Here is a 27,904-nt window from a genome sequence, read left to right as displayed (position 1 = left end):
TTTTCATTTCTTTTCTGAAATTTCATTGTTAGTATATAGGAACGCAGTGGATTTTTGTACATTTATTTTGTATCTTGGAATTTTACTGTATTTGTTTATGGCTTCTAATAGTATTTTGGTGGAATCTTTAGGTTTTTCTATAAAAAGAATTATGTCTTCTGCAAAAAATGACAATTTGACTTCTTTATTACCAATTTGGATGCCTTTTATTTTTTTCTCTTGCCTAATTGCTCTGGCTAGTGCTTCCAATATTATGTTGAGTAACAGTGGTGACAAGGGGCATCCCTTTTTCCTGATTTTAGAGGAAAAGCCTTCAGGTTTTCACTGTTAAGTATGATATTATTATAGTTGAGGGTTTGTTATATATGGCCTTTATTATGTTGAGGTATTTTCATTTTATACCCATTTTATTAAGTGTCTTAATCAAAAAAGAATGTTGTATATTGTCAAGTGCTTTTTCTGCATCTATTGATATGATCATATGATTTTTATCCTTTATTTTGTTTATGTGGTGTATCACATTGATTTGCGTATGTTGAACCATCCTTGTGCCCTTGGAATGAACCTCACTTGATTGTGATGTATAGTCTTTTTAAGTATTCATTTTGCTAATGTTTTGTGTAGGATTTTTGCATCTGTATTCATCAGAGATATTGGTATCAGGGTAATTTTGGTCTCATAAAATGAGTAGAACATATTGTCTCTTCTTCAGTTTTTGGAAGAGTTTGAGGACGGGTGTTAAATCATCTTTGAATGTTTGGTAGAATTCAATAGTGAAATCACCTAATACTGGACTTTTGCTTTTTAGGAGATTTTTGATGATTGTTTCCATTTCCTTGCTGTTGATCAGTCTATTTAGATTTTCCAATTCTGCATGATTTGGTCTAGGAAGGGTCTATATTTCTAAAAATTTGTCCATTTCTTCTAGGTTATTGAATTTGGTGGGGTAGTCTTTTATAGTATTCTTGTATGATCTTTTTTTATTTCTGTGGTATCCGTTGTAACTTCTCTTTTATTTATAATTTTGTTTACATATTTTTCTCTTTTTTCCTTAGTGAGTCTAGCCAGGGGTTTGTCAATTTTATTAATCTTTTCAAATAGCCAGCTCTTTGTTGCATTATTTTTTTTCTATTGTCTTTTTGTTCTCTATTTCATTTAATTCTGCTCTAATTTTTAGTATTTACTTCTTTCTGCTGACTTTGGGCTTCATTTGTTCTTCTTATTCTAGTTCTTTAAGATATAATGTTGTTTGGTATTTTTCTTGTTTGTTGAGATAGGCCTATAATGATATAAATTTCCCTCTTATTACCACTTTTGCCACATCCCAAAAAAGTTTTGATATGTTGTATTTTCCATTCTCATTTCTAGGTATCTTTTGATCTCTCCTTTTACTTCCTGTTTGACACAGTCGTTATTTAGTAGCAAGTTTTTAAATCTCCACATACTTTTGGTTTTCCCACTTTAGTTTTGCAATTCATCTCCAGTTTCAAAGCCTGATGTCAGAGATATGCTTGGTAGGACGTCAGTCTTCTTAAATTTGCTGAGACTAGTTTTGTGTCCCAACAGATGGTCTATCCTTGAGAATATTCCATGTGTAGTAGAAAAGAATGAATAGGCTGGTGATCTTGGATGAAGTGCTCTGTAAATGTCAATTATGTCCATTTGCTCTAATGCGTCATTTAAGACTGATATTTTCTTACTCTTTTTGTTTGGGTGATCTATCCATAGCTGTCAGCGGTGTATTTAGATCATCTACTGTAAATGTGTTTTTGTCACTTTTTCCCTTTAGTTCTGTTAGTAATTGCTTTATATATGTTGATGCTCCCTGACTGGGAGCATATATATTGGTAAGTGGTATGTCTTCTTGTTGTGTTACCCCCTTTATCATTATGAAATGTCCATCTTTGTCTCATGTTAACTTTTTTATCTTGAAGTCTATTTCATCAGATATAAGTATGGTTACACATGCTTTTTTCTGGATGCCATTTGCTTATAATACCGTTTTTTCACCCTTTCACATTGAGTCTGTATTTGTCCTTGCAACTGAGATGTGTCTCTTGAAGGCAGCATATGGTTGGGTTTTGTGTTTTGATCTCATCTGACACTATGTACCTTTTTATTGGTGAGTTCATACCATTTACATTTAGGATGATTATTGATATATTAGACTTTCCTATATCCATTTTGTCTTTTGTTTTCTGGTAGCTTGGTGTCCCCATTGTTTCTTTGTTCTATGTTTCTGTCTGTTATTTTAGTTTGGTAGTATCCTGTGATTCCCCCCTTTCCTCTTTTTTTAACGTTATGTGTCTCAGTTCTGTTGTGTGTGTGTGTGGGGGGGGGGTTACTATCAAGTTTATGTAAAAGAAAACTTAATACATACAGTAGTCCTTTTTCTTCTGCTTGCATCTTATCTCCATTCCTTTTTGCAAATGCAAACATTTACCCCTTACCTTTTTATGTTTTTGTTGTTACAAATTATCCCTATTTATGCTGTGAGTTCATTTATGAGTTGCAGTAACAAATTGTCTTCTCTCTTTTTAAATGTTTTTATCTCCTTTACCCTTTATGTTACATTTAGTTGTATAGTGCCATATTCTGTGTAGGGGTTGCTATTTCCTGCTTTTGTGTGTCTGTTAGTAATCTTACTCATAGTTTTGTATCCTTTGTCTTTTTGTTTCAGGTAAAATAACCTCTTTCCTTATTTCCTGTAATGCAGTCCTTGTGGTTGAAAATTCCCTCAGCTTCTGTGTATCTGGAAAGGTCTTTATTCCTCCTTTATATCTAAAGGATAACATTCCTGGGTATATTATTCTTGGCAGGTAGTTTCTCTTTTTCAATACTTTGAATATTTGTTTCCAACCCCTCCAGCTTGTAGAGTTTCTGCTGAAAAATATGATTATTATCTTTTCTTTGTACGTTGCCATCTTCTTTTCCCTGGCTGCCTTGAGAATTCTTTCTTTGTCATTCATTTTGACAGTTTTAATATAATATGCCTTGGAGAAGGCCTTTTGGGATTGAGGTAACTAGGTGTTCTGTTTGCTTCTTGGCTTCAAGGATCCAGTTCTTTCCATAGGTTTGGGAAGTTCTCGACTATTTGTTTGAATGGGCTCTTTGTTTCCTTCTCCCTCTCTTCTTCTGGTATACCCATTATTCTTATATTGCTCTTTCTGATGGAGTCAGATAGTTTTAGAAAGTTCTTTCATTTCTTTTAACTCTCAAATATCTCTCTTCTTTCATCTGCATCATTTCCAGATTTCTATCTTCAATATCACTAACTCTTTCCTCAGCTCTATTTCCTAAGCTCACTATTTCATTCTTCATCTCTGTCTCTCTGTCTCTGTCTCTGTCTCTCTCTCTCTCTCTCTCTCTCTCTCTCTCTCTCTTTTTTTTTTTTCTCACTAATTTCTTCAGCTCCAGGATTTCTATTTGGTTCTTTTTGGTTCTTTTTTAAAGTTTCAATCTCTTTGGTAAAGTATTTATCTTGTTCGTTGGTTTTCATGTCTGAGTTCATTAAAATGCTTATCTGAGTTTTCTTGCATCTTGTTTAGTTTTTTCAAAATTGCAATCTTGAAATCTCTGTTATTTATGTCATATATCTCCAGGTCTTTAGTTTATTTTTTGAATATTTTTCATTTTCTTTGTGAGCTACTTTGTTACCTTAGTTGTTCATGGTATTTAATGGATCATTTCTCTGCCTTGGCATTTATGGGAGTAGGTTGTTAAAAGTGGTCTTTCTTTTACTTTTCAGTAGGTGGTGCTGGAGCGTTTTATTTTCTCTTGCATTGCTCAGGCTGATGTCTTGGCTCTCTGCTGGTGGGTGGAAGATGACTTGTTTTCCTTGGAGAGGTATCTCCATCTCAGGACATCACCCCATGGGAGAATGTAATGGGCGATAGGGTTCTGAGCCCCTGAAATCCCAGTGCTGTCCTGCCTGAGCAGTCCTAGGTGCCCCCACTGGGATCAGCCGTAAAGGGTGGGGGTAGTTTTATCTGGAAGAGACCACTGTTGTGTTTGTGGCTCTGTTCTCCTCCTGTTAATGGTGACTGCCAGACCTCAACTGCCTCACTTCTTTTTTTATTATTATTATTGCGTGTTTATTTTTATTTATTTATTGGGGTGACAATTGTTAGTAAAATTATATAGATTTCAGGTGTACAATTCTGTATTACATCATCTATAAATCCCATTGTGTGTTCACCACCCAGAGTCAGTCCTCTTTCCATCACCATATATTTGATCCCCCTTACCCTCATCTCCCACCCCCCACCCCCCTTACCCTCTGGTAACCACTAAACTATTGTTGTGTCTATGAATTTTTGTTTCTCATTTGTTTGTCTTGTTCTTTTATTGTTTTTGGTTTATATACCACATATCAGTGAAATCATATGGTTCTCTGTTTTTTCTGTCTGACTTATTTCGCTTAGCATTATACTCTCAAGATCTATCCATGTTGTCACAAATGTTCCTATATCATCTTTTCTTACCGCCGAATAGTATTCCATTGTGTATATATACCACAACTTCTTTATCCATTCATCTATTGAAGGACATTTTGGTTGTTTCCATATCTTGGCTACTGTAAACAAAGCTGCAATGAACATTGGAGCACATGTGTCTTTATGTATAAATGTTTTCAGATTTTTTTGGTAGATACCCAGGAGAGGGATTGCTGGGTCATATGGTAATTCTATTTGTAATTTTTTGAGGAATCTCCACACTGCCTTCCATAACGGCTGCACCAGTCTGCATTCCCACCAATAGTGGATGAGGGTTCCCTTTTCTCCACAGCCTCTCCAACACTTGTTACTATTTGTCTTGTTTATGTTAGCCATTCTGACTGGGGTGAGGTGATATCTCATTGTGGTTTTTATTTGCATTTCTCTGATGATTAGTGATGTTGAGCATTTTTTCATATGTCTATTTGCCATTTGTATTTCCTCATTGGAGCAATGTCTCTTCAGGTCCTCTGCCCATTTTTCAATTGGGTTGTTTGTTTTTTTGTTGTTGAGTTGCATGAGTTCCTTGTATATTTTGGATATTAGCCCCTTATCGGAGGCACTGTTTGCAAAACTCTTCTCCCATTCAGTTGGTTGCCTCTTTATTTTGTCGATGGTTTCTTTTGCTGTGCAGAAGCTTTTAAGTTTCATATAGTCCCATTCGTTTATTTTAGCTTTTACTTCCATTGGCTTTGGAGTCAAATTCATAAAATGCTCTTTGAACCCAAGGTCCATAAGTTTAGTAACTATGTTTTCTTCTATGCAGTGTATTGTGTCAGGTCTTAATGCTGAAGTCTTTGATCCATTTTGAATTAATTTTGGTACATGGTGACAGAAAGCAGACCTGTTTCATTCTTTTGCACGTGGCTATCCAATTCTCCCAGCACCATTTATTGAAGAGGCTGTCTTTCCTCCATTGTATGTTTTTAGCTTCTTTGTCAAAAATGATCTGTCCATATTTATGTGGTTTTATTTCTGGGTTCTCAATTCTATTCCATTGGTCTATGTGTCTGTTTTTCTGCCAATACCATGCTGTTTTGATTATTGTAGCCCTGTAGTACAAGCTAAAGTCAGGGAGTGTGATACCTCCAGTATTGTTCTTTTTTCTTAAGATTGCTTTGGCTATTCGGGGTCTTTTGTGGTTCCAAACAAATCTGATCATTTTTTGTTCTATTTCTTTAAAAAATGCCATTGGGATTTTGATGGGGATTGCATTAAATCTGTATATTGCTTTGGGTAATATGGCCATTTTAACTATGTTGATTCTTCCAATCCATGAGCATGGAATGTCTTTCCATTTCTTTGTGTCTTCTTCAATTTCTTTCAAAAATGTCTTATAGTTTTCAGCATATAGGTCCTTCACATCCTTGGTTAAGTTTATTCCTAGGTATTTTATTCTTTTTGCTGCAATTGCAAAAGGAATTGTTTTTTTGTGTTTCTTTTTCTGAGATTTCATTGTTAGTATGTAGGAATGCAGTGGACTTTTGTACGTTGATTTTGTAGCCAGCAACTTTACTGTATTTGCTGATTGTTTCTAATAGCTTTTTGGTGGAGTCTTTAGGGTTTTCTGTATATAGCATCATGTCATCTGCAAAGAATGACAATTTAACTTCTTCATTCCCAATTTGGAAGCCTTTTATTTCTTTCTCTTGCCTGATTGCTCTGGCAAGGACTTCCAACAGTATGTTGAAAAGCAGAGGTGATAGGGGCTGCCTCACTTCTGTATCTCCATCCTTGTCACTGGGATAGCTGTAGCGAGCATCTGCTACTCAGGAACTATCTGTCCAGTTCTCAGGGCTGTAGATATTCTGCTCTGTAACCTGACACTCACTCCTACAGTTTCTTCTGGGGCCCACTGCTAGCTCTGGGAAGGTTGAGGGGAAGTGTCCAGGTTCCATGGCATTATTTTCTGCCTGGTGATGGTGGCTGCAAGGTGACGGGTGTCACACTTTTGTATTTAGTCTCTGCCCCAATTGCTGGGTTCAGCCATAATAAATGCTGATCACTCAAGCAGGAATGCTCAGGCCCACAGAGGTTGCACCTGCAGCCTGAATCCCCCCTCTCCCACGATATGCAGTGAGCTCCGGGCTGTGTCTGTAGCACTATCTCTGCTATTCTCCCTTTCTTCCTCCCCCATCCATCCCCATTTGCCCACCTTCCTATGTTTGTTTTTTGTTGTTGTTGTTGTTAATTTTTATTGGGTAATGTTGGGGAACAGTGTGTTTTTCCATGATCCATCAGCTCCAAGTCAAGCCATTGTTTTCACTCTATCTAGTTGTGGAGGGCGCAGCTCACTGGCTCTTGTGGGAATTGAACCGGCGACCTTGGTGTTATGAGCACCGCATGCTAACCAACTGAGCCACCGCTGCCCCCACCTTCAGATGTTTTGATGTGTGATCAGATGTGTTAGTGTGTTGCACAGGGAATCCTTTGTTAAATTATAGCTGTTTAACTTGTAACTTCAAGGGGAGAGATCAAGGGGAATCTCTCCCCATGCTTCCGACTTCACTCCCATATGGACATTTCAACACTCCATGGATAAAGGGCCTGAGCTGACACTAATACCAAGAAGCTAGACGCACTATAAAGCCTCCAGGTAGAGAGGGAAACCAGATGGCTCAAATTCCTCTCAAACTGTTCCAATGGAGTCACAGACCCTCCTTTGCTTATATCTCTGGTTTCCAAGTAAACAATTGGAATGGAATGTGCTTAGCACCTGTCAGAACCCTCACTTTGTTTTCTTGACCTGGGTAGTAAGAATTATTGTAATAGGAAGGACCAATGAGGCCCCTCAAACTGCACATCCTTACTGGCTAAGATAGTGAATCAGAAGGAATACAACATCCTGAGAGCAAATATATGGAGACTCGTGCCACCATCAAAAAAACTAAAGGATTCAGAGGTGTTAGCACCCATCATCTCCTGTTCATCTTACCTATTTAGACTGTTGGCCACTGCAAAAAACCAGATCTATCATAGAAAATGATGATGGACTACTGTAAACTTAACCTAAGGATAGCCCAAATCACAGCTGCTATGGTATATTTACTAGAATGTAACCACACAACCTTTGGCACCTAGTATATCATTGTTGTTCCAGGGAGTAGAATCTTCTCAATCCTTGTCAATAAAAAGGAGCTAAAAGGAGTTCCCATTATGTGGGAAGGGGAGCAGTGCACACTCACTGCTTCCCCAGAGCTTCCTGCTCTCTGTTACAATGTGTGTAGTCCACAAGGACATTGATCAACTTGACATTCTATAGAACATCATGCTACACTGATGACATTATGCCAGCTGGACCTGCTAAGCAAGGTGCTTCCACACCCAGTTCTTAAGGCTTCCACATGCAATGATAACCATAAAAGTATAAATGCAACAGTCCTTACCCAATCAGGCTAAAGCATCTAGGGGCTCTGGCCCCTTGAAGACAAAGAACTGGGTAACCCACCAGGCAAACAATGTAGATCAAGCAGAGTGGCAGAAGAGAGAGAGGATGAATTGATCACTTATGACATTGAGACCAATTACAGCTTCAGGGCATGTTGCTTGTTCCTCTAACACTCCTGTATTGAATCTTATGTAGGCATTGCTATTAGCTACCACCTTGAAAGTTCTGTGATAGAACACATATAATGCAGACTACCAACAGATCTGGGGAATGCACATTCTGGAGTATATCAGATGTCTCTTATGCTGATTTCATATTCAAAGCTACCAGGTGAGCCAAGGTGACACTTGATGGCTGCTCCAGGTATCTCTTACTTTCTACCCTCAGGCTTTGCTGCTCAGGAAACATGGAAGTATGAGAGAGCGAACACTTTCTGGGACAACATATATTAATAGGGGATGAGATGCTCCCTTCTTCTGTGTCTCAGCAAACAATTTTGAATTCTGGCCTCTCAGAAGGTGTCCAGCAGGGCCGAGCCCCCATTGCCTATTAAGGTAACTAAATCAATAATATACCTCTGTATTGGTTTTCTTCTTATTCTGTTTTACTCCTAGTCCTCTACCCTTAACTCGTGTTCCCTGGGATTACATCCTGAAATAAATGGATGTGAGGAACCCTTGTCTCAGGTTCTTCTTTTTAGAGAACCCAAGAAAGACAACAAAGAGAGAGCCTCAGATGTGGTACTATAAGGTTTTTTGGAGGAAATAACAAATGAGTTATGTCTTAAAGTCTCACCGTGGAAATTTTCTCTGTGGAAAAGAGGGAAGAGTGTTAGATAGAGGCAACAGCATGGATAAGAGCAAAGAGGCAGGAAAAGGGTCGATAAATTTAAGTGTTTCACAATGGGAGAAGCAATAGAGTCATGTGCTGGAGGTGGCAAGGGATGCTGGAGAGGTAAGTAGGAGTCAGGTTCAGAAATTTTGTGTGCCATGCTAGTTGGGACTTCTTTTCATAAACAATGAAGAGACAATTACAGAGTTCTTATACCAAACCTGCCTAGCCTAAAGCAATGTGAAAACCAGCTCACTTTCCAACATTGAGACCAGAGTTGCCCTTACCTGTGAACATTTCAAGATGAATCTGTTCTGAGAGAGCTGATTGAAATTTCTAGGGAAAATGTGTGGTAACATAGAACAGACATTGTCGACTCCCTAGTCAAATCCATTTCTTCTCCCCCTTTCCTTTCTTGCTGAGAAGAGCCCAGATTTACTGACCAAATTGTCTGGTGTTCAGGGGAGGGGCTCCCTGACCTCTGGTGATAGTCTAAATCAGACGCCAGCAAGCTTTCCCTGTAAAGGACCGAGAAGTAAATATTTTAGGCTCTGTGAGCCATATGGTCTTTGTTCCAACTGCTGTTGTAGTGTAAAGGACAGTCTTTAAGAATACTTAAACTTTATTTATGGACATTGAACTTTGAATTTCACATAACGTTCCTATGCCACAAAATATTATTTTTCTTCTGATTTTTTGTAACCATTTAAGACTATAAAACCCATAGCTCACCGGCCATACAAAAACAGGCAATAGACCAGATTTACCCATAAGCCACAGTTTGCCAATCCTTTGTATAAGCTAATCAGGGTGGTCTCGTTTTCTTTGTCAAAGATTGGCTGTAACATGGACAGTTAGTCAAATCTTGACCAATGTGACTTGAAAGGTGGTATTCTGCAAGCTTTCCTTCATTTAAAAAAGGGGCAAATGAGAAGGAACAGTCCTTTTAATTTCCTGTAGATAGTGCTGTGGTAAGAGATGAATAATGCCTAGAGCTGCTTAAGCCATGTTGCGTCGGTGGGTTTCTCACCTTTTTACTGAGAATAGCAGAGTAGAAGGAAGGAACCAGATTGCATCTTCATAATAGAACTGAGCTGTTGAGTTAACCTGAAAAATACAGAATCTTCATGAAATTAGTGAAATATTGAATTAACCTGACTCTGAACTTCTTGTTGTAAGAAATAATAAAGGTCCTTATCATATGAGCCCCTTTTAGACAAGTTTTCTGTGACTTAAAACCAAAAGTATTCAATATTCTAACTGATATACCAGGACCTGGGAGAATATTAAATAAGCCATTAAATAGAATAAAATAGAACTATAAATGCTGCAATGGAAATATTCAAGACAAATTTTTTAAAAAAGGATACATATATGTGTGTGTGTGTGTGTGTGTATACACACACATGTATATATATATATATATATATACACATATAAATATATATATAATATATATACACACATATATATCTTAAAATTTTGGGAAGACTTTGATTAACCATGGTTATTAACTCTGGGAAGTGTTCTTGGGATGAATAGGGAGGAAAAAAGGCTTAATTTTAACTGCAGATATTACTTTATTATTTACATTTTTAAAAGAATGTGAAATTATTACTTTTAAAATTGAAAAGCTGATTTAAAAAAAGAGAAAATTGTTCATTTCTAGACAGGTATTTCAAATAGGATTCTGCAGGAGTCTGGGGGTGTAGTAACTCAATATTGATGCCTAAAATGGAATAAGGCCCTAGATTCAGATAAATGATTTCACTTCTATTTTTGCATTTCTTAATGTGGTATCTTTAGCTATGCCATCTTCTCTCTCAGTGAAGCTTAGAAGGGTATACTCTAATAGAAAAGAGCAGGGAATAGCTCTCTGAGATACTACAACAGTTTAGCTGCTCTTATCTGGGAGACAGACTATCTAATGGACTGCCTGTGGGTGTTAGGACCGTGTCTTGTCTCAGTTACCACATGCATTAATGATTTAGAAGTGGGAAAAGGTGTATTAGTGATGGAAGTCCTTCCTTAGTTTTCATTAGTCCAACTTTACCGGTCTGGGAATGATTTAGGTAAGGAAGATAAAAGAAAATATTAAGAAGTTTGAGAAGAAAATAAAATGAAGGAGACTTACAGCATGAGAGGTTTAGGATAGAAATCAGGAAGAAATTTCGGGTTGTAAAAACTACCAGAGACAGAACAGAACAGAGGTTAATTATAGACAGTGTAAACTTTTCATTCTGACAGTTAAAAAGGAAATTATCATCTGTTGAGGATGGTATTATTACAATTAGAATCATAAAGATAAAAGAAACTTTAGAGAGCACCTATTACAACCCCCTTGGTTTTACAGATGAAAAAACTGAAGCTGAAAAATTAAAGTGACAGAGATCATACAGTTAATTAGCTGGAAAGCCAGAACCAGTATTCAGTTTCTTATAATACTCATTCTTCTATATCACATTTACTGAGAATTATTTTGTTTGAAGGCACTATGATAAACTACTAATAGATGAGCTCTCAAAGTCCTTTATAGGTTAAAGACATCATTCCAGAATTAAAACTATGATTTATAACAGTCAGGGATTTTTTTTCACATGGGGTACATGGACTATGCTCAGGGAGTCCTGAATCCTCCAATATATATGCAAAATTGTGTGTATGTATGTTTGGAAATCTGTAGTTCTCAGGACATTCTAATGATGGACTAATCTAACAGCATGTATTCCAAAAGCTGAATTTGAGATTAATCTCAGAGAATTAAATTAGGAAAAAATCATGGAATGAATGGAATAACCAGTTATAGAAAGAGCCCAACTCAGCAGTGAGGGGTGGAGGAGTTAAGGGGACTCTCAGGTTCAGTGATGTGAGAATACTTTCTACATCTAATTATGTCACCATCTGATTATATCAGCATCTGATTATATCAGCATAGCAGAAGCTGAGCAGGTGTGAAGGAAAACTCCCATGTGTTGGGGTTTTTTGAAATGTCCAGGTGACCAACTAAAACTGCACCACAGATTTTCTACCCTTAATAGCTGTTCAAAAAAAAAAGATCTAGAAAATTCACCAATTCAGCTATACCCTAAAGTTAAAAAAAAGAAAAAGAAAAAACTGGCAAGCACACAAAGAACATCACATTCTGAAACAGAGCAGAGAACTATTGGGCTTACTTCTTAACTTTGCCCTTTCATCCACCTACCCATCTCAAGCTATACTGGTAAATATAACAAATTCTGAGTCACACTAATATCCCCAAATTCGTAGAGAAACAAACCTAATGCATCTCCTTATATTTTTTCACTGTACATTACTAGAAATAGCTGTGAAAAAGGCTGGTGATATGGAGAAAGTGAACTGTGGGACTGACTCTAATGAAAGTGAAAGTTCCAGGGCTACTCACTAAGATGGGGAGACTGCCTGATGCCTGAAGACATTTCCCTATGGGAATGATACATAATTTTCAGCTACATATATAATACTCAGTGATATATAATACTCAGTGAAGAGAGCATGACCCAGGTTTTCTAACACAGCCTGTATCTTGCTTCAGCAAAGCTTCTCTCTCCTTTACCATTTCCTCAATGTACAGAAAAGTAAACAGAAGATAAATTACACTATCCTCAAACAAAAATTAAGAGTGGAAACCAAACTTGACTCAGATATGGAGGAAAGAAAAAAAGAAAAAGTCCCCCACACCATATGACAACAAATGGAATGTCTGTCAGAGCTATCCCAGCCTGAGCAAGATGAAAACAAATGGCATGGTTACCATGCAAGCATGTTACAGCCAGAAAACATATGTAACATTCCTCAGGTCACAGAATTAAGGTGATGGGACTGGGATTCAAACCCAGGTGGTCTGACTAGCCTGGGACATCTGGATAGAACAATGTTTTGATTTACTAAATTGTTTCCTAAGTAAGATAAAGTAGATGAGCCAACTATACTTAAATTTCCAACTCTCAGTTTGATTCTTAGGTGAAAATAAGCCAAAGAGAAGAGCCACGGAGTTTCTGATTTAATAGCCTGAGGGGACATAAACCAATTAGGTTCCAATGATGGACTAGGAAATTGGGCAAGAGATTAGGGACAGCAATGCTGGGGAACATTATGGAAGTGGCCTGGTCACAGTCTAAGCCTGCAACAGCTACCATACATCCATACTATCCTAATGAAGCCCCGATATAAAAGTTCGCTCTTTTAATATCCTCCTGAACAGGAACCGTGGCAGGAGTCCAATATAGTGAGTCAAGACATATTAGCACCATGACTGCCATCCTTTCCAGCCCTAAGCCAAGCATGCCTGAAATATAACAGCATTCTGCCCTAGATTCAGGATAACAAGAGAGTGGGTGTCATAGTTGGGGCCAGTTCCTTCATGTGTCACAACAGCTGAATCAAAGCTCTCTTCTTTTTTTTAAAACAAAGTATAAGAAACACCAATTTGTTCTCAGTGTGGGTTTGGGTCAGTGAAGATGTGCAGAGCAGAATGTGTAGTCATTCTGTAAAACATAAATGATACTAACTATATGGCAGCATATAGGAGGCAAGCAGAGAATGGGCAAAGATGGGAAAATCTGTGGGAGATCATTGAAAACATGTTTTAAGTTTTCCATATTTCCCCCTAATTCACAGAGCGCTATGGCATAAAGCTTCTCTCAACTATTTTCATTGCCTACTAGTAGCGATGTAAAAGATTTATTTTCAATATGAATTAACTTCATCTCCTTTTGAAGTTGCGATGAATTGTAAATACTATGTAGATAGTGAATTACAAACAGTTTTCTGGGACTGTTGAATTGTCATAGAAAAGTTAACAGTGCATTTGACATTGGGGTCAGAGAAATAATTTTATAGCAACAAGTCATACCTAGTCATGATACGTAATCAACTAGCATATATCAATCTAATGGCTTATTAGCTATTATCTACATATTTGATTCCAGGGACTGTTGATGCATCATTTGTTGTTTGCAAACTACCTAGCATGTAGATGTCTACAGACTCCCTGTTACAATCCTACATAGCCATCATGTTAACTCACTGTAAAGGGATAACAGACCTGTAAGAGGGAGATATTAACAGTACCTACTTCTTAGGCTGCATGTGAGGATTAAATGAAATAATGTCCTGAAGCATTTAAAACAGTGACTGGCACATAAAATGTGTATCAGCCAGGGCCCCTCCAGGAAATAGAATTCCTTCCACATGATCCAAAGGAACAAGTGCAAATGAAAGTACTACTTACAGTGAAGTGGGTAGGTTTAAGGGGACAAGTGAAGGATGGCAGGCACCCAGAAACAAGCCATACCCTCCGGCTGAGGGCACATGGAGAGGAGAGCCAGCTGACAGCCGGGACTGTAGAAGAGGGATCACCAAGTAGGTACTGTCATCTTAGAGGAATGAAGCTGCTGACACAGGTGCCTTGTCAAAACAGAAGGGGATTGGGAAGAAATACTCTGACCTATTTCTTCTGCCAGTTCCTCCCATCTGTCAAACCCAAACAGCAGCCACCTGGGCCATGTCTTCTAGGAGATGCAGTCCTTGGTGATCAATTGGCTAAAGCACAGGCTGAAAAGAGCAAAGAATGGATTTGGGAGCGGGGCAGTGGGGAGAAAGGGGAATGCAGATTAACCAGCAGACTCTGGATCATTTTCTATTTTAAACCAAACATACTATCTGAATCCTAACAAAGTTGGTCTAATTGTACCTTTTTTACCCTTGGGGGAAATAAATGATGTGGAATTTTGTCCTACGTAGGATCATATATGCTTTCCTTTTTTTCTTCTTCATTCATTTAACACATAATTATGGAATAATTACTTGGAGAAAGCAGTGTGCTAAGTATTATGTATAGGATTGGTATATACAATCCTGTTCTGATGGAGATTATCATTTATAAACCACTCGTATAAATTAATGTCATTTAAATAATACAGAAAAATCCCCAGTGAAAATGTTCATTAATGTAAAAGGAGGCAATACTTCTAAAACTGTGGATTTTACATTTGAAATGTTCGTGGATTTTACATTTGAAATGTTCCTAGATTTGAGCAAACTTTTTCGGATCATATACCCACTTTAAAATACGATGAAAGCTGGGGATGCTCTCCCCAGAAAAAACATGTGCATATGGATATAAGAAGGGCTTTCATTGATCACTGTATTAGTTGAGGATCTCAAGCTTGTTCCATGAAGCCTTTCTCAGATACTCCTATCTCCCAACTTGCAGGTACTCAGGGGGTCCCTTTGTGCTTACAGGTGCTCTGGAATATTGCAGAAGATGAGGGTCAAAGGCAAAGAGTAAACCGTAGTGGCACCTTCTGGCATGGCCATACCTTGAGTTATTCCCAAGGTGTAGTAAAGTGATGGAACGCTGGTGCTTAAGAAGAAAAATTTGCTCCCACATACAGATTGAAGGGAAGCCCTGGGTTTCACAAGGGCTCTGATCCATGAAACTTCTGGGCACTGCACATGCCCTCACAGTGGAATCTTCTCTTCTTCACTGTATGCATTCATCTCATATTTCCAGGCAGCAGGACACTTCCTTAGACAAGTTCAGATCCAGCAATCCATACTCTTGCCACCTGGACAATCCTCTCTCCCCAGTCCCCTTCCAATATACAGAGGGGCCAAAAACATGTATATACATTTTAAGAAAGGAAAAAACTGCATTAAAACTGTAATACTCAACATATACCAATAACAAAAGATGAATACAAGTCATGTGTATACATTTTTTTGGCACCCTGGGTATACATTATTGTTTCAAATCCTCATTATTTCTCAACACAAAGTTCCATTCTCCCTCCCCTCCTTCCCCTTCCTTCTTCTCTCTCCTCCTCCCCACCCTTCTTTCTCTTTTTTTAACAAGAGACTCTGATGGTCCTTAAAGGCTGACCCCCAAGCCACTCACACTGATTCTACTCTTTAGTGATATGTCTAGCTAGCTCAGTCTTCCAACATTCCCTGGAAAGGAAGAATTTGAATACCACAGCTTCCCCTCCCCCAACAAAAATAACAACAAAATCCATTACACATTCTTTCTAAGGGAGTAAAGTTTAGTAAAAAAAAAAAAAAAAAAATTAAAACAACAAAAAACAGTTGTAATAAATCAGGTTGAATGTTTTGATCCTACCGTATTCATCAAATAAACATACAACTTTGCAAATGACTTCAGGGGTTTCATTATTTACATAATGAATTATCTATTGCTGTATAACAAATTATGCCAAAATTTAGCAGTTTAGAAAAATAAACACATTTCACACAATTTTAAGGATCAGGAATCCAGGTGTAGTTTAGGTGGGTGATTCTGGCTTAGGGTTTCTCATGAGCTTTCAGTCAGGATGTCGGCTGGACTTGACTGGGGCTGGAGAATCGTGCTCACTCACAAGCCTGACAAGTCAGTGCTTACTGTTGGCAAGTGACCTCAATTACTTGCCATGTGGACCTCTCCATAGAGCTGCATGAGTGTCTTCATGACATGTGGCTGGTTTCCCCAGAGCTGGCAATTCAAGAGAGACCATGGAAGAAGCCACACTGCCTTTTAAGACCTGGCCTCAAAAGTCACACACAATTTTTCTGCTGTATCTTTCTGGTTGCACAGGTCAGCCGTATTTAGTGTGGGAGGACACTACACAAAGGTGTGAATACCGGATGAGAATCTTGGGGGCCCTCTTAGAAGTTGGCTATGACACATGTCAAATTCCACATATTTCCTTTAATTCTCTAATTTGATATTATCCACATCAATGATTCATACAGAATATGAGTACAAAAATATTATCCTTATTTCACTTAAAATAGGATTGTAGACTATTGCTATATGTGCTTGCTTTCTTTTGTTAAAATAGCAACCCCTTGCCCCACCCCAGTTCTAGGCAGTCAGCATTTTATTTGGTTCTAGAGTCCACAATTCTAAAGAGACAGAAATTTATGAAATGGTTTATAGGAAAATCTTACGATTAATAGATTTGATTAGAATTCTAAAGATGATCATTACTGAACAGCATGTAGCTAGGTCATACAATCTGAGTGGTATCTTAAAAATTATCTCTGTGTTATAGGTACTAATTCTAACGTTTACACAGGACAAATGTTTAATAAGTAATTATTAAATGAACTACATAATAATTCATTGAGCATAATTATAACAGAAAATATGTGGGTAGAGGCAAGAGTAATAGATGGAAAAAAAGAGGTTTCTAGACATGGTTCAACTACCACTTAATTCTGTGACTTTAAGAGGCTTTCTCAAATTCCCCAACTTGTGAAATGTTGGAGTTGGACTAGAACTGGATGATCCCTAATGCTGTCTTTAGATCCAGTAGTTTCTGAAGTTACATATGAATCCACATCGGTACAATAATTTCCTATTCCTTTCAATCTGTCTGCTTCTAAATCCATTTCATAGTTCTTCTCTTTGTATTTTATTCCCTTTCAGCAACTATTCTGCATCCCTCCATAATTCTATGTTCTTCTTTTGCCAGTGTGTTCACTGACATGTCCACTGTCTTGACTGTCCTTTACGGTACCTTGAATATATTGTCTCAAATCTGGGTGAAGAACTCTGTAATTACCAAAATGGCCTCTGATTGTATCTACAGAGTTCATTTTGGTCCACACTGAACCGTCCAAGCCTCATCTTCAACATATTTTCGCAAGAATGGATGCTCTTGTTCTTGGTTTCTTTCTTTCTTCATGTAATAACTATTTATTTCAGTCTTACAGAAATAAGCAAGGCAGATATGGACTGTAGTTGAATTGTTTCAAGTTTTTTCACCTACTTTTAGTATTTTCTCTATGTTTAAGTTGTAGAATTCTCAGAAGTTACAAATAAAAATGTCTACAGCAGCCAGGCAGGTAATGAAAATGAGTGAAGCAGATTTCTCATGTTTTCCAGGTAAACTAGCAATCTAGATTTTAAGGTAAAAATCTCTTGGTTTATTGAATTTTGGTATCTACTGAAAATATATTTGGAAAACTCCCATGTGGGCCAAATGAAACATTTTTTGCTGGCTGAATTTGGCCCTTGATCCTTCCATTGAGGACCTTTGTGAGCCAAGGATCAAGATCTTCACTTTTTGAAATTTCCTCATCATACTTCTGCCTCCATGTTCCTAATACATAGGCACCCATGAAACATCCTTTCCATTCTCCATGCCTAATGTCTTCACTCCACTCCACTTCAATACCTTCTTTACTCCATCTCCCAACTTTTCACTGTTTCCATTCTTTAGTCCCATATTCTCTCTACGCCCAGTAAATGCATTACATAAGGGTAAGGAGGGGCAACATGAAACTTGAAGTGAAAATAACTTCTGTCCATATTAAAATGTGTCTGAAAGCAGTTTGGAGCATCCAAGGCAGACTTCTAATTCTGTCTAGTTCTTGGGTTTGGGTCTGGACCAAAAAAATGAAAATAAGCTCAGACTGAAATGGGAAAAGGCACCAGTCCTGGGAAGATAGACACAAATAAAACCAGTTGCAAAGTTATCAGAGAACCCTGTTTTTCCCACTGCCATGCAGCAGCTGTAAAATGCCATATCCACCCTTCTTTGAGTGATACTGCTTTCTTACCAATGACATCCAGGCCCACTTTGAGATTTCATTTATTACTGAGCATAGCTAATTAATAAATGGCTCTCTCTTCATGATAACATCCAATCCCCGGTTAATCTCCGCTTTTAATCCCGCCTCAGAAACAACATCCAATCCAGAATTGATACCCGCTCTCCCTAGACACTCCTGACTTCGTTGGCGGGAACCTAAACCTTACAGAAGATGCTTCATCCTCCCTTTTCTGGTGGTATCCACACTTCCTCTGATGTGCCCTTCGTCCTGATAGACAAATAAATCTGATGTTCGCAGATTGCAGGCTTCCTCCTGATTGTCTTTGGCTGATTTGGCTTTAATGCGAGATAGGTTAAGTGTCAGGATCTCTAATAGATCATGTTTCATGATCTCTGCTAAAAATCTTCCTCCCAGCATTTAGAGTTACAATTTTTTAAAATTCTTTTTCCCCCCTTCTTCCACCTCCCACCCCCACTCTGGTTCAAGCTGTTGTTTCTCAGTCTAGCTGTGTAGGACACCACTCCCTGGCCCATGCTGGGATTATGAGCCCTGTGCTCCCCCCCCCCCCCCCAGGCAGTCGATTGCCAGTAGGCCACTCACAGCAGCTCTCCCCGGCTGCTGGCCGCTGGCTGCCGGCCACTCAGGCTGTTCACCGGCTACTCCTGGCAGCACACAGTAGCCCACACCAGAACAGCAGCCCACAGCAGCGGCAGCCCAGGGCAGCTCAACCTCTGGCTGAGCCAGTTGTTCACAATCTTAGCTGCAGAGGGCGCAGCTCACTGGCCAATGTGGTAACCACAAGGGGCTCCAGCCACCTGAGCCAACAGCAGGTCCTACAATTTTTTAATAGCTAAAAACCTGTAATTGTCCCATCAGTACATTTCTAAGAAGAAATGTCCCCCACACTAATACAGCCCTAATACCCGCTTTTGAAAGTGGCGTTAGTCATTTTATCTGGTTCGCATTTCAGCAAATTCAGTTAAGTCACTTCAGTTCTGAATTCCTGGGTTATATTAAAATATAGCAGATGGGAGTGTATGGGCCTTGAGGGCGTAAATTTTTTACGTGGTTACTGTTCATTCAAGACCAAGGAGAACAGGTTGGGACCATTTTAAAAAGGCTTTTTTCGGAGGAAGCCTCAAGCATTATCCGTCTTTTCCCCCGGCGGCCCCTGGGGGCATACATTTCGGGGTGACCTTTTTGATCCTGGAGGAAGGGGGTGCCGGTCTTTTGTCTTCAGGAGAGATGCATGTCTGGACTCCAGCCTGAGAGCCCCAAACCTTGTACCTGGAGCCGGATGATGGTTTCGCCCGGGTCTCTTAAGAGGGGGTCGCGGGGATCTCGGGGCGCCACAGTGGATCTTGTGGTCGGCGGGCCGCCTCGGCTGCTTGGGCCTCCGACCTCCGCTACGCGGCTCCAAAGCTTTGTTCTCGCTTCCGAGCGGCCGCTAGGTTTCCCACCTTAATGACTCAGTTGGACCCCGGCCGGCGCACTCCTGGAGGAACCAGAGGCGCACATCTGCCTCAGGCCCTGGGCCCGCCCCCAGCAGCGGCGCCCACGCCCACAGCCTTCCGCCCGCCTGCCCCGGCGCAGTGCAGCAGAGCGCGCTCCCGCTCGGGGCCGGTCCGGCTCGCGCGCACGCGCGCAGGGACCCGCGCCCTCCAAGGAGGAGGCGGTCGCGTCGCCTCCGGCGGGGCTCGCGCTAGCCCTCGCGCTCGCCCTCCGCCTCACCCGAGCCCCGCGAGGGTGAAACGCTTTCTCCCGGCATGCAGCGGGAGGAGGGATTTAACACCAAGATGGCGGACGGCCCGGATGAGTACGATACTGAAGCAGGCTGCGTGCCTCTTCTCCATCCAGAGGTGAGGAACCGCGCCGAGCGCATTCCTCGCCCTCAGGCCCCGGGACCTTTGTTCCCCGGACTCGCGGAGGGCGGTGGCGTACGTGTGTGGAGTAGCGGAACGTGCCGAAGTTGGGGAGGGCGGGGAGGCAAAGCCAGGCCCGAGCGCGGCTGCGAGCGGATAACGGGGGAGGAGATAGCGGGGCGGGCCCGTCCGGGGCGGGCTCTGGGACGCAGTGTCTGGCGGTGCATGGAAGACAGAGGTGGAGATGTTGATGGTTCTGCTCTGTCGCCGCACTGCTCGCGGGTGCACGGACTGCGAGGGCCTGGTGCTGGTTTGGAACTGAAGCTTAAGTCTCTAGTCCTGCCCCAAGCTTCTCCGGGGCGAGGAGGAAGCCCATCTAGTTTGGATTTTTTCTCTACCTTCGCCAGGGTGAATGACGCTGTCTATTCACTCTGGGGGAGTGTAGGGTAAGGACACAGATTTTTGGGCAAAGTGATGTCCTTTGCAGGTTATGCCATAGGCAGCCCCTCAGGCACCTTTTGTCGGATGTCTTGTTTGAGCATTTGTCCTTAAGCAGTTAAAAAGAGAGGTCAAAACTTTTGCTAATAGACCCACGCTCACATTAGCTCTTCAAAGTACCTTTTTGTTGTTTGTTTGTTTGTTTGTTTGTTTTTGGAGCCAGGGAGAATAGTGCAACATGTTTCCCATCACATGAGTATCTTCCCGTGTAAGTAAACAGTGCCGGGCCCCAGGATCAGTCACATAATGTACTTGCTTACCTCTAAGTTTATAGCTGAGCTAGTGCTAGTTCAGGCCTGGAAACAATTCTTGATGCACTTCTTGTTTTTAATGATCCACAGTGATGTGCGGATGGGCAGTGGCAAAACTTCCTGAAGAACCGCAGTTTTTATGAGGTTAAAGGAGGCAGACAATCTTTGTGTTGTAGTACGGTGAACAAACATGGAAGTCTCTGCCTGGCTATTTAACATTAGAATGATTCTGTTTATTTCTGGATTTTGATTTGTAGCATGCTTATATTATTTATTAAAATACAAATCAGGACAAGCACTTATCCATGTTATATATTAGTACTCAACTACCTTCTCCTTCATCACTGAAACAGATGAGAGAATTCCTTAGGGATATGCTTGGGACAGTCTCAATAGAAAAGGGTTCTTTGGATTTCTGGTAAACAGAACTGTACAGTAAGAATCACATTTTTTATTTTTTTTTAAACCAAAGTGGTAACATTTTCAGAACTGGAATTGGAGGCACCTGTCTTTTAGTTCACACTTAGGCCCTAAAAAAGGTCAAGAAATAAAGTAGTTTTCAGATGATGCATTGAAAATGTCATCAAGGAATATTTGTATTCATCTATTCCTGTGAAAGTATTTCAAATACTTAAATGTTGATTGTATGTGTATTTTAACATACTGTGCTCTCTTCATAAACTTTTGCTTTGTGAAATATTACATTGTTTGGTATTTTAAGAATTATTTTAGCTGGTAACAAATCTGAAGATTGCCTGTTGTAATGGAATGGTCTGTAGGCTTGAAGTTTAGAGACCAGTTTTCAGATTGGCGTTTAATAGGATATTACTAGAAAATTGACTTCATACTTAAAAGTGGAAGTTAGTATAAATGATATGTACCAATCCTTTTCACCCAACAAATACAAGGGCTGATTAGTTTAGGTGCTTTGCACCTTAAGCTTATCACTATAGGACTGAAGTCTTTCTGCATTTTTCCTGTGGTTAGTGTTGCATCTACACCTGGTGCAGAACTGGTATAGTTCTGCTTTCTTGCAGTGCATTCTTGGGCAAGCTACTTCTCTGAATTCTAGCCTGATCATTTATAATAGTGGGATGAAATAATAATAACTAATAGGCTATTGTGAGGATTAGTGAGATAATCTTTTCTTTTTTCTTGTAAAATAAGCACTGTTTTCAGTCTCCCTTGGAAAGAAGCTCATACTCTGCCTTGGTGAGCAAATAAAATAATAATACTTTTAATCCCCTTTTGGAGAGAACATAGATTTTTGGTCAGACAGATTTGGGTTCTAGTTCTGGATTTGTAGTAATTTAATTATCTAAATAACCTGAGACAAGTACTTAATCTCTTAAAGCCTCAATTTGTTCGTCAGAAAGTGGAGATGTTGCCTACCTAGTTCACTTGGCTGTAAGGGATTAGGTGAGACTATATGAGGTGTGATCAAACAATACAGTGAATGTTTAAATAAAAAAAAATTATAGTAAAAGACACATAGCCATTAATCCCTCTCAAAATACTCCCCCTCGCTTCGAACACACTTATCCCATCATTCTTGCCACTTTCTGAAGCCGTTCTGGAAGTCCTCTTTTGTGAGTAGTGTCTTTAGTTGCTCTGTTGTGGCTGCCTCAATGTCCTGACTCATTTTGACTTTGGGGAAGAGCCAGAAGTTGCGTGGTGCCAGATTCGGTGAATAAGGTGGTCGAGGACACACCATAATGTTTTTATTTGACAGAAATTACCGTATACCAGAAGTGATGTGTTACACCATGCATTGTCATGATGGAGGATGATTGATGGCACACTTTAAAACACACCTTCTCTCAACCGTAGCTCACACCCGACTGACTGCACCACACAAGTTGAAACATCACAGTTACTAAGGTTTGACGTGGTCCTTCCCATATTGAAGATCCCTGTCTTTCTGTTGGATGTGAGTTGGCAGCAGCAGTTACTGTATTTTGTGATCACAACGGAAAGACTCCATGTCACACATCACTTCTGGTATGGCAATTTCTGTCAAATATAATAAAAACATTATGGTGTGTCCTCATCCACCTTATTCACCAAATCTGGCACCGTTCGACTTCTGGCTCTTCCCCAAAGTCAAAATGACCTTGAAAGGTAAACGTTTTGAGTAGATTCAGGACATTGAGGCAGCCATAACAGAGCAACTAAAGACACTCATGAAAGCAGACTTCCAGAAAGTGGCAAGAATGATGGGATACATGTGTTCGTAACAAGAGGGAGTAATTTGAGGGGGATTAATGTGTCTTTTACTGTAATAATTTTTTTTCAATTTAAACAGTCACTGTAGTTTTTGATCACACTTTGTTCATGTTCAAGAACTGACACATTGTAGGTGCTCAGTTAATGTTACTTTTTCCTCTATCAGAGTAAGAAGGGACTGTTACACATTTAATTTGGTTTTGGTGAATGGTTTATAAACTTGTGTGAGTTTTAATTTAGTAGATTAGGACCTTGCAGGAACAAGTTTTATTTTACTCTTCATCTTCAAATTGAACACTGTGTCACAAAAATAGTTACTCACTAAATATTTGTTGAATAGATGCATTGTTTGTAGGGTAAAGAAATTAGCCATTCCTTAAATTTTCTGTTAGTATGCAAACTGCTCACCTGTAAAACCTTTCTTAAGGGATTATGTAATTAGATGAACAATGACCTTCCCCCTCCCTTTTTTTTTTTTTTACAGTGAACCCTTTTTAGAGGTATTCACTGTGAGAGAACCTTACTTTCTGATTAATGAAATAATCCATTTGTTCAGTCAGTCATTTAAACATTTATTTATCTTGCTTGGGTTAGGCACTGTGCTGGATGGACTCTTTAGACTTTGGAATTTTTGTGGTAAATTCACTGAGACACCATATAGGATACGGATTAAGAGATCCACGGCTTTGGTGACAAACTGAGAATGTACGTTCTGCCACTTACTATCATCGTGGTCAAATTACATTTTCTGCATTAGTACAGTTGGGTTAATAGTACCTATCTCTAGAGTTATTGTGAGTATTAAATAATGTTTATAAAGCAGTCAACGCTGATCTAGGCACATAGGCTGCCAAGCAAATCTAACCTACTAAAGTTCTTGACATGTAGTGAATACTGGTGCTTGGTACTGTTTCTTTGTTTTCTGATGAAATGGGTGATTATTCATTTTATCATAATGGAAGAAATTAGAGGCTGTTTGGAAAAGGATGAACTGATTATGAGGGGATTAGAGTGCTAATCCCAGGTTTGTGACTTTAGGCTAGTGGACATTTAACTACTCTTAGTTTCTTTGCTTTTAAGATAAAGAGGCTGGACCAGATGATCTCTTAAGATTTCCTCAGACTCTAATGTTCTGATTGAACGTTGTGATTTTTCAAGATCGATAGGCTTGAGCATCTACTTACTAGATGCATAGCACTGTGCTAGGTTGTATGGGTAGAGGAGAATAAATACGATAGCTTCTGCTCTCCAGAAGTTAATGATTTAGTTGGGAAGATACATGCATGTGAAACACTTAACAGAATCCCAATAAGTACTGAATTGAGTAGTGTAGCCCTTAAACTGGGTCAGATTCCTATCATCTAGAATGGCTAGAAGGAAGACTTCAGCGGAGAGATGGAGACCGTGTGTTGGTCTACAGGTTCAGCTGACTTGCTGTCCCCAGTCTTCCATTTCACCCACTGGTACGTCCTCAGCAAGCTGTCTCGGCTTTTTCCTAGAATGAGGCCGCAATACTCCCTTCTGCCAGAGTAGTATTACAGGGGCTCTCTGTTTCAGCGAGATCTGATTCAAAGCTTTGAACTAGATTGCCTAGATTATCTAGGGCTTTCATCTCTTGCTCGCTTCCTTTTTTTCTCAGTTTCAAAACTTTTACTATTGCCTTTTCTCTAGTTTCTCATTTTTTTTAATGGTCACATTTTTTGCTTTACATTAATTTTGTCCACATTTATGTCTCATTTTTTTATTTAGAATATTAAACCGAAGTATTACTACGTCTCTTGTCTTCACAGATTTTATAAGCAATTTTGCCTTTTTCCATTACTATTGTTTTGCCCTATTGTGTAGAGATATATACGTGTATACATATAATAAATGAACTCATTTGCTTTCAGAAAGCAGATATAAAATTACTTTGAAAATTGTTTTTCTCATTCTGATTGGTTACTGGCACACTCTTACCTTTCAAAACAGCTTTCTGGCAGTCTTTAGGATCCCTTGCCTATCAGTAAAATGCTGTAGGTCATTTAAATGTCATTTAGATTCATAAATGATATACCTTAAGCAAAGTACCCAGTGCGTCAGTATATATAAAATGAAGATACAACTAATTGGTTACCTCATGGATTGGGGCAAAGCCAAAGTTGAAAATTACTGACCTGTGGAACCAAAAAATTATATTTGGTTGCAAGAAATACCATTTTACTGTTTCAATTTATTTGTTTTATTTTGCTCACTATTTTTTATTGAATTTGAGATGATTATCCCAAAATTATTTATTAAGAGTGGACTGTAGAGTGGGTAGATGTCAGAGCAGATAAGTTAAAAGTATGAATGCGAGTGTAATGCTGATTGAGTTCAAATCCTCGTTCTGCTGCTTACCAGCTGTGTGGTCCTGGGCATGTTATTGAACTGTGTGCTAATTTTCCAGACTAAAATGGGGATATAATAGCACCCGCCTCATGAGGTTGTAAAGATTAAATGAGATAATATCTACAAAGTTCTGTGTCTGGCACTTAGTAACGCAGTAAATGTTAGCTGTTGATATTGTGGTGAGAAGTTAGTAATATCTCAAGCAATAGTAATACATATATATACATACATATATGTATATATATGTATATATTAGATATGTAGACAACTAAGTAGCTAAGATAATTAAAATCAGTTGTCTGGGTATTGAGGAGAGGATGGGCAAAGGACTCTTTATTACAAGCCTATTTTGCACTGTTTTCTTAAAGATGTGTGCTATGATTTGAGAAGTGTTTATTGAGCATCTAAGTATGGTCTTGACACTTTGTTAGGCTATAAAGTAATGGGGAATACAGAACAGGGCATTGCAGAATAACAAAAGATTAACTGTAGGCCTACAGATCCCTCAGGATAGATAAAGGTGAGTATGTGTGTGTGAGTACATGCACATTTTGTTAAAAATTTAAAAATGTACATGGACCTCTTTTCCTCCAGAGTATCCTAAGAGTATGTTAGGGTGGTTAGGGTTAGCTAGTCAGTTAAGGGGGTCTTGATGTAATGTGTTTTTAACAGAATCCCCACCAACCACATTATCCAAAAACGTCTTATTTCAATATCAAGGTTATGTGCAATTCTCTTTCAAAGCATCATCTAGATTGTATTACAGATGAGTAATTCAAGAATAAAATATCAAATACTTTAAACTTCCAACTTTGAAAAATTGAGTCAGGGCAATGTTATATTTATAAAATATGCAAGTAAAATTTTTACCCAGTGTAATAAGTGTTCAATCATCAGATAATATCTTCTACTAAAAACTCTTTAAAGTAAAGCTACAGGCAGCTAATTTAAAAGTACAGTGACATTTCAGCCTTCTGTAAATGAGAAACTGTGAAGAACTTAATTTCTCGAGTTACAGAGGGTTAAACAGAGTATTTTTCAATTTTGTATCAAACGTTGAAAATTTGCCAAATGAATTATTCCATTTTCTAGGATTAATACATACTAAATATGATAGAATCTTTCTTTGGTAAATCAGAAAATATAGTGTCTTAAGCTCATCTTTTTGATTAGCAATGATTATTGTTGAGGACATGGAGATGATAGGGCTAAATGTACCTGAAGGATTTTTTGTTTTTATTTTGGTATATATGTCAAATAGCTTGTGTGTTTTTTAAATCAGTTGTTGTATACTAGAAAAAAATCAAGTGAAAAATAATAACTACTGATTGAGATGTTACTATACTAAACCTTTATTCAGTTTTTAAAAATAAGTTTCTGATTATGAACATTTGTTAATTTATGCAGGATTTAATGAGGGATGAACAGAACTGGTGACCAAAACTATGCCCATTCTCAGGAAAATAAAGAAAATAAAATAAACCATTCTGTGAGCTGAAGACCGAAGTCACTAGTGTTAGAATTCTTAGGTTTCAAATATTTCCAACCCATTTAAAACTTACTGGCTCACCCACATTCAGGATGCCAGAGGTGCAGTAGAATTTAAGGATAACTGGAACCTGAGCTGAGAATGTCACTAAGACTCTCTCGTCTATCTCGCCTCATCTTTGCCTTTTTACTACATTTTCTCCTAGTGTAGAGTAGCTTTTTCTTCCAATGTAGTGGGGATATGGATGCCAGCATATTTTTTGCCGTACATCTCAAATCTCAACCATTAGAGAGGGTCTGCATATCTTCCTTATTCCACACTGAAAAGTAGCATGGGGTGTCCTGATTTAGGTTACGTGCTCACCCCTGTGGTCATGGGAGAGGCACTGTAATTGGCCAAGATCTCATGGAGTTAGGATAGGAACAGTTTCCTTAAAGAAGGACTCTATCAGGCAAAACTATTTGTGTCCTCTATACTCTTATGTGAAGAATTGTTTATTTGCTTTAATTACATTGAACTCACTCTTAACACTATATGCTCTAGTTGAGCTACTGAATAATATTCTATATGAATAATCTAGATCAGGGGTTGGGAAACTTACTCCATAAAGGCCAGATAGTAAATACTATTTTCAAGTTTGTGGGCCATATAGTCTCTGGAGCAGCTACTCTGTGGTAGTTGTATGAAAACAGCCATATAGACAACATGAATTGGTGTACTGTGTTCCAATAAAACTTCATATATAAAATCAGGTGGTGGGTCAGATTTGATTTGTGGGCTGTATTTGCCAGCCTCTGATCTAGACAGTACCTAGAAACGCCAAGAAATTTATATTAAAATATGTGGTATTTCAATGCATTGAATCTCATTAATCACTAGTGTGCAATAACTTCATCAGAACTGGATTTGTGTGA

At 38.9% G+C, this 27,904-nt stretch overlaps 1 protein-coding gene across 3 annotated transcripts in view; it reads left to right on the top strand.

Annotated features, from left to right (window-relative positions):
* Positions 1-27,904, top strand: part of ZDHHC17 (zDHHC palmitoyltransferase 17) — a 137,196-nt gene that overhangs the window by 36,297 nt on the left and 72,995 nt on the right. The window contains exon 1 of one of the 3 annotated variants that reach the window (XM_074325388.1): positions 19,879-20,153. The exons of the other annotated variants lie outside the window; for them this stretch is intronic. Coding sequence (XP_074181489.1) covers positions 20,061-20,153 — 93 coding nt within the window. The 5' untranslated portion in view covers positions 19,879-20,060. Of the gene's footprint in view, positions 1-19,878; positions 20,154-27,904 lie in introns of those variants that run through there. 3 annotated transcript variants of the gene reach the window in all.

Source organism: Rhinolophus sinicus, linkage group LG02 (assembly GCF_036562045.2).
Source record: "Rhinolophus sinicus isolate RSC01 linkage group LG02, ASM3656204v1, whole genome shotgun sequence".
NCBI classification, from domain to species: Eukaryota; Metazoa; Chordata; class Mammalia; order Chiroptera; family Rhinolophidae; genus Rhinolophus; species Rhinolophus sinicus.
The sequence above is the reverse complement of the archived record's forward strand: the minus strand, read 5'-3'. Positions and strand labels throughout refer to the sequence as shown.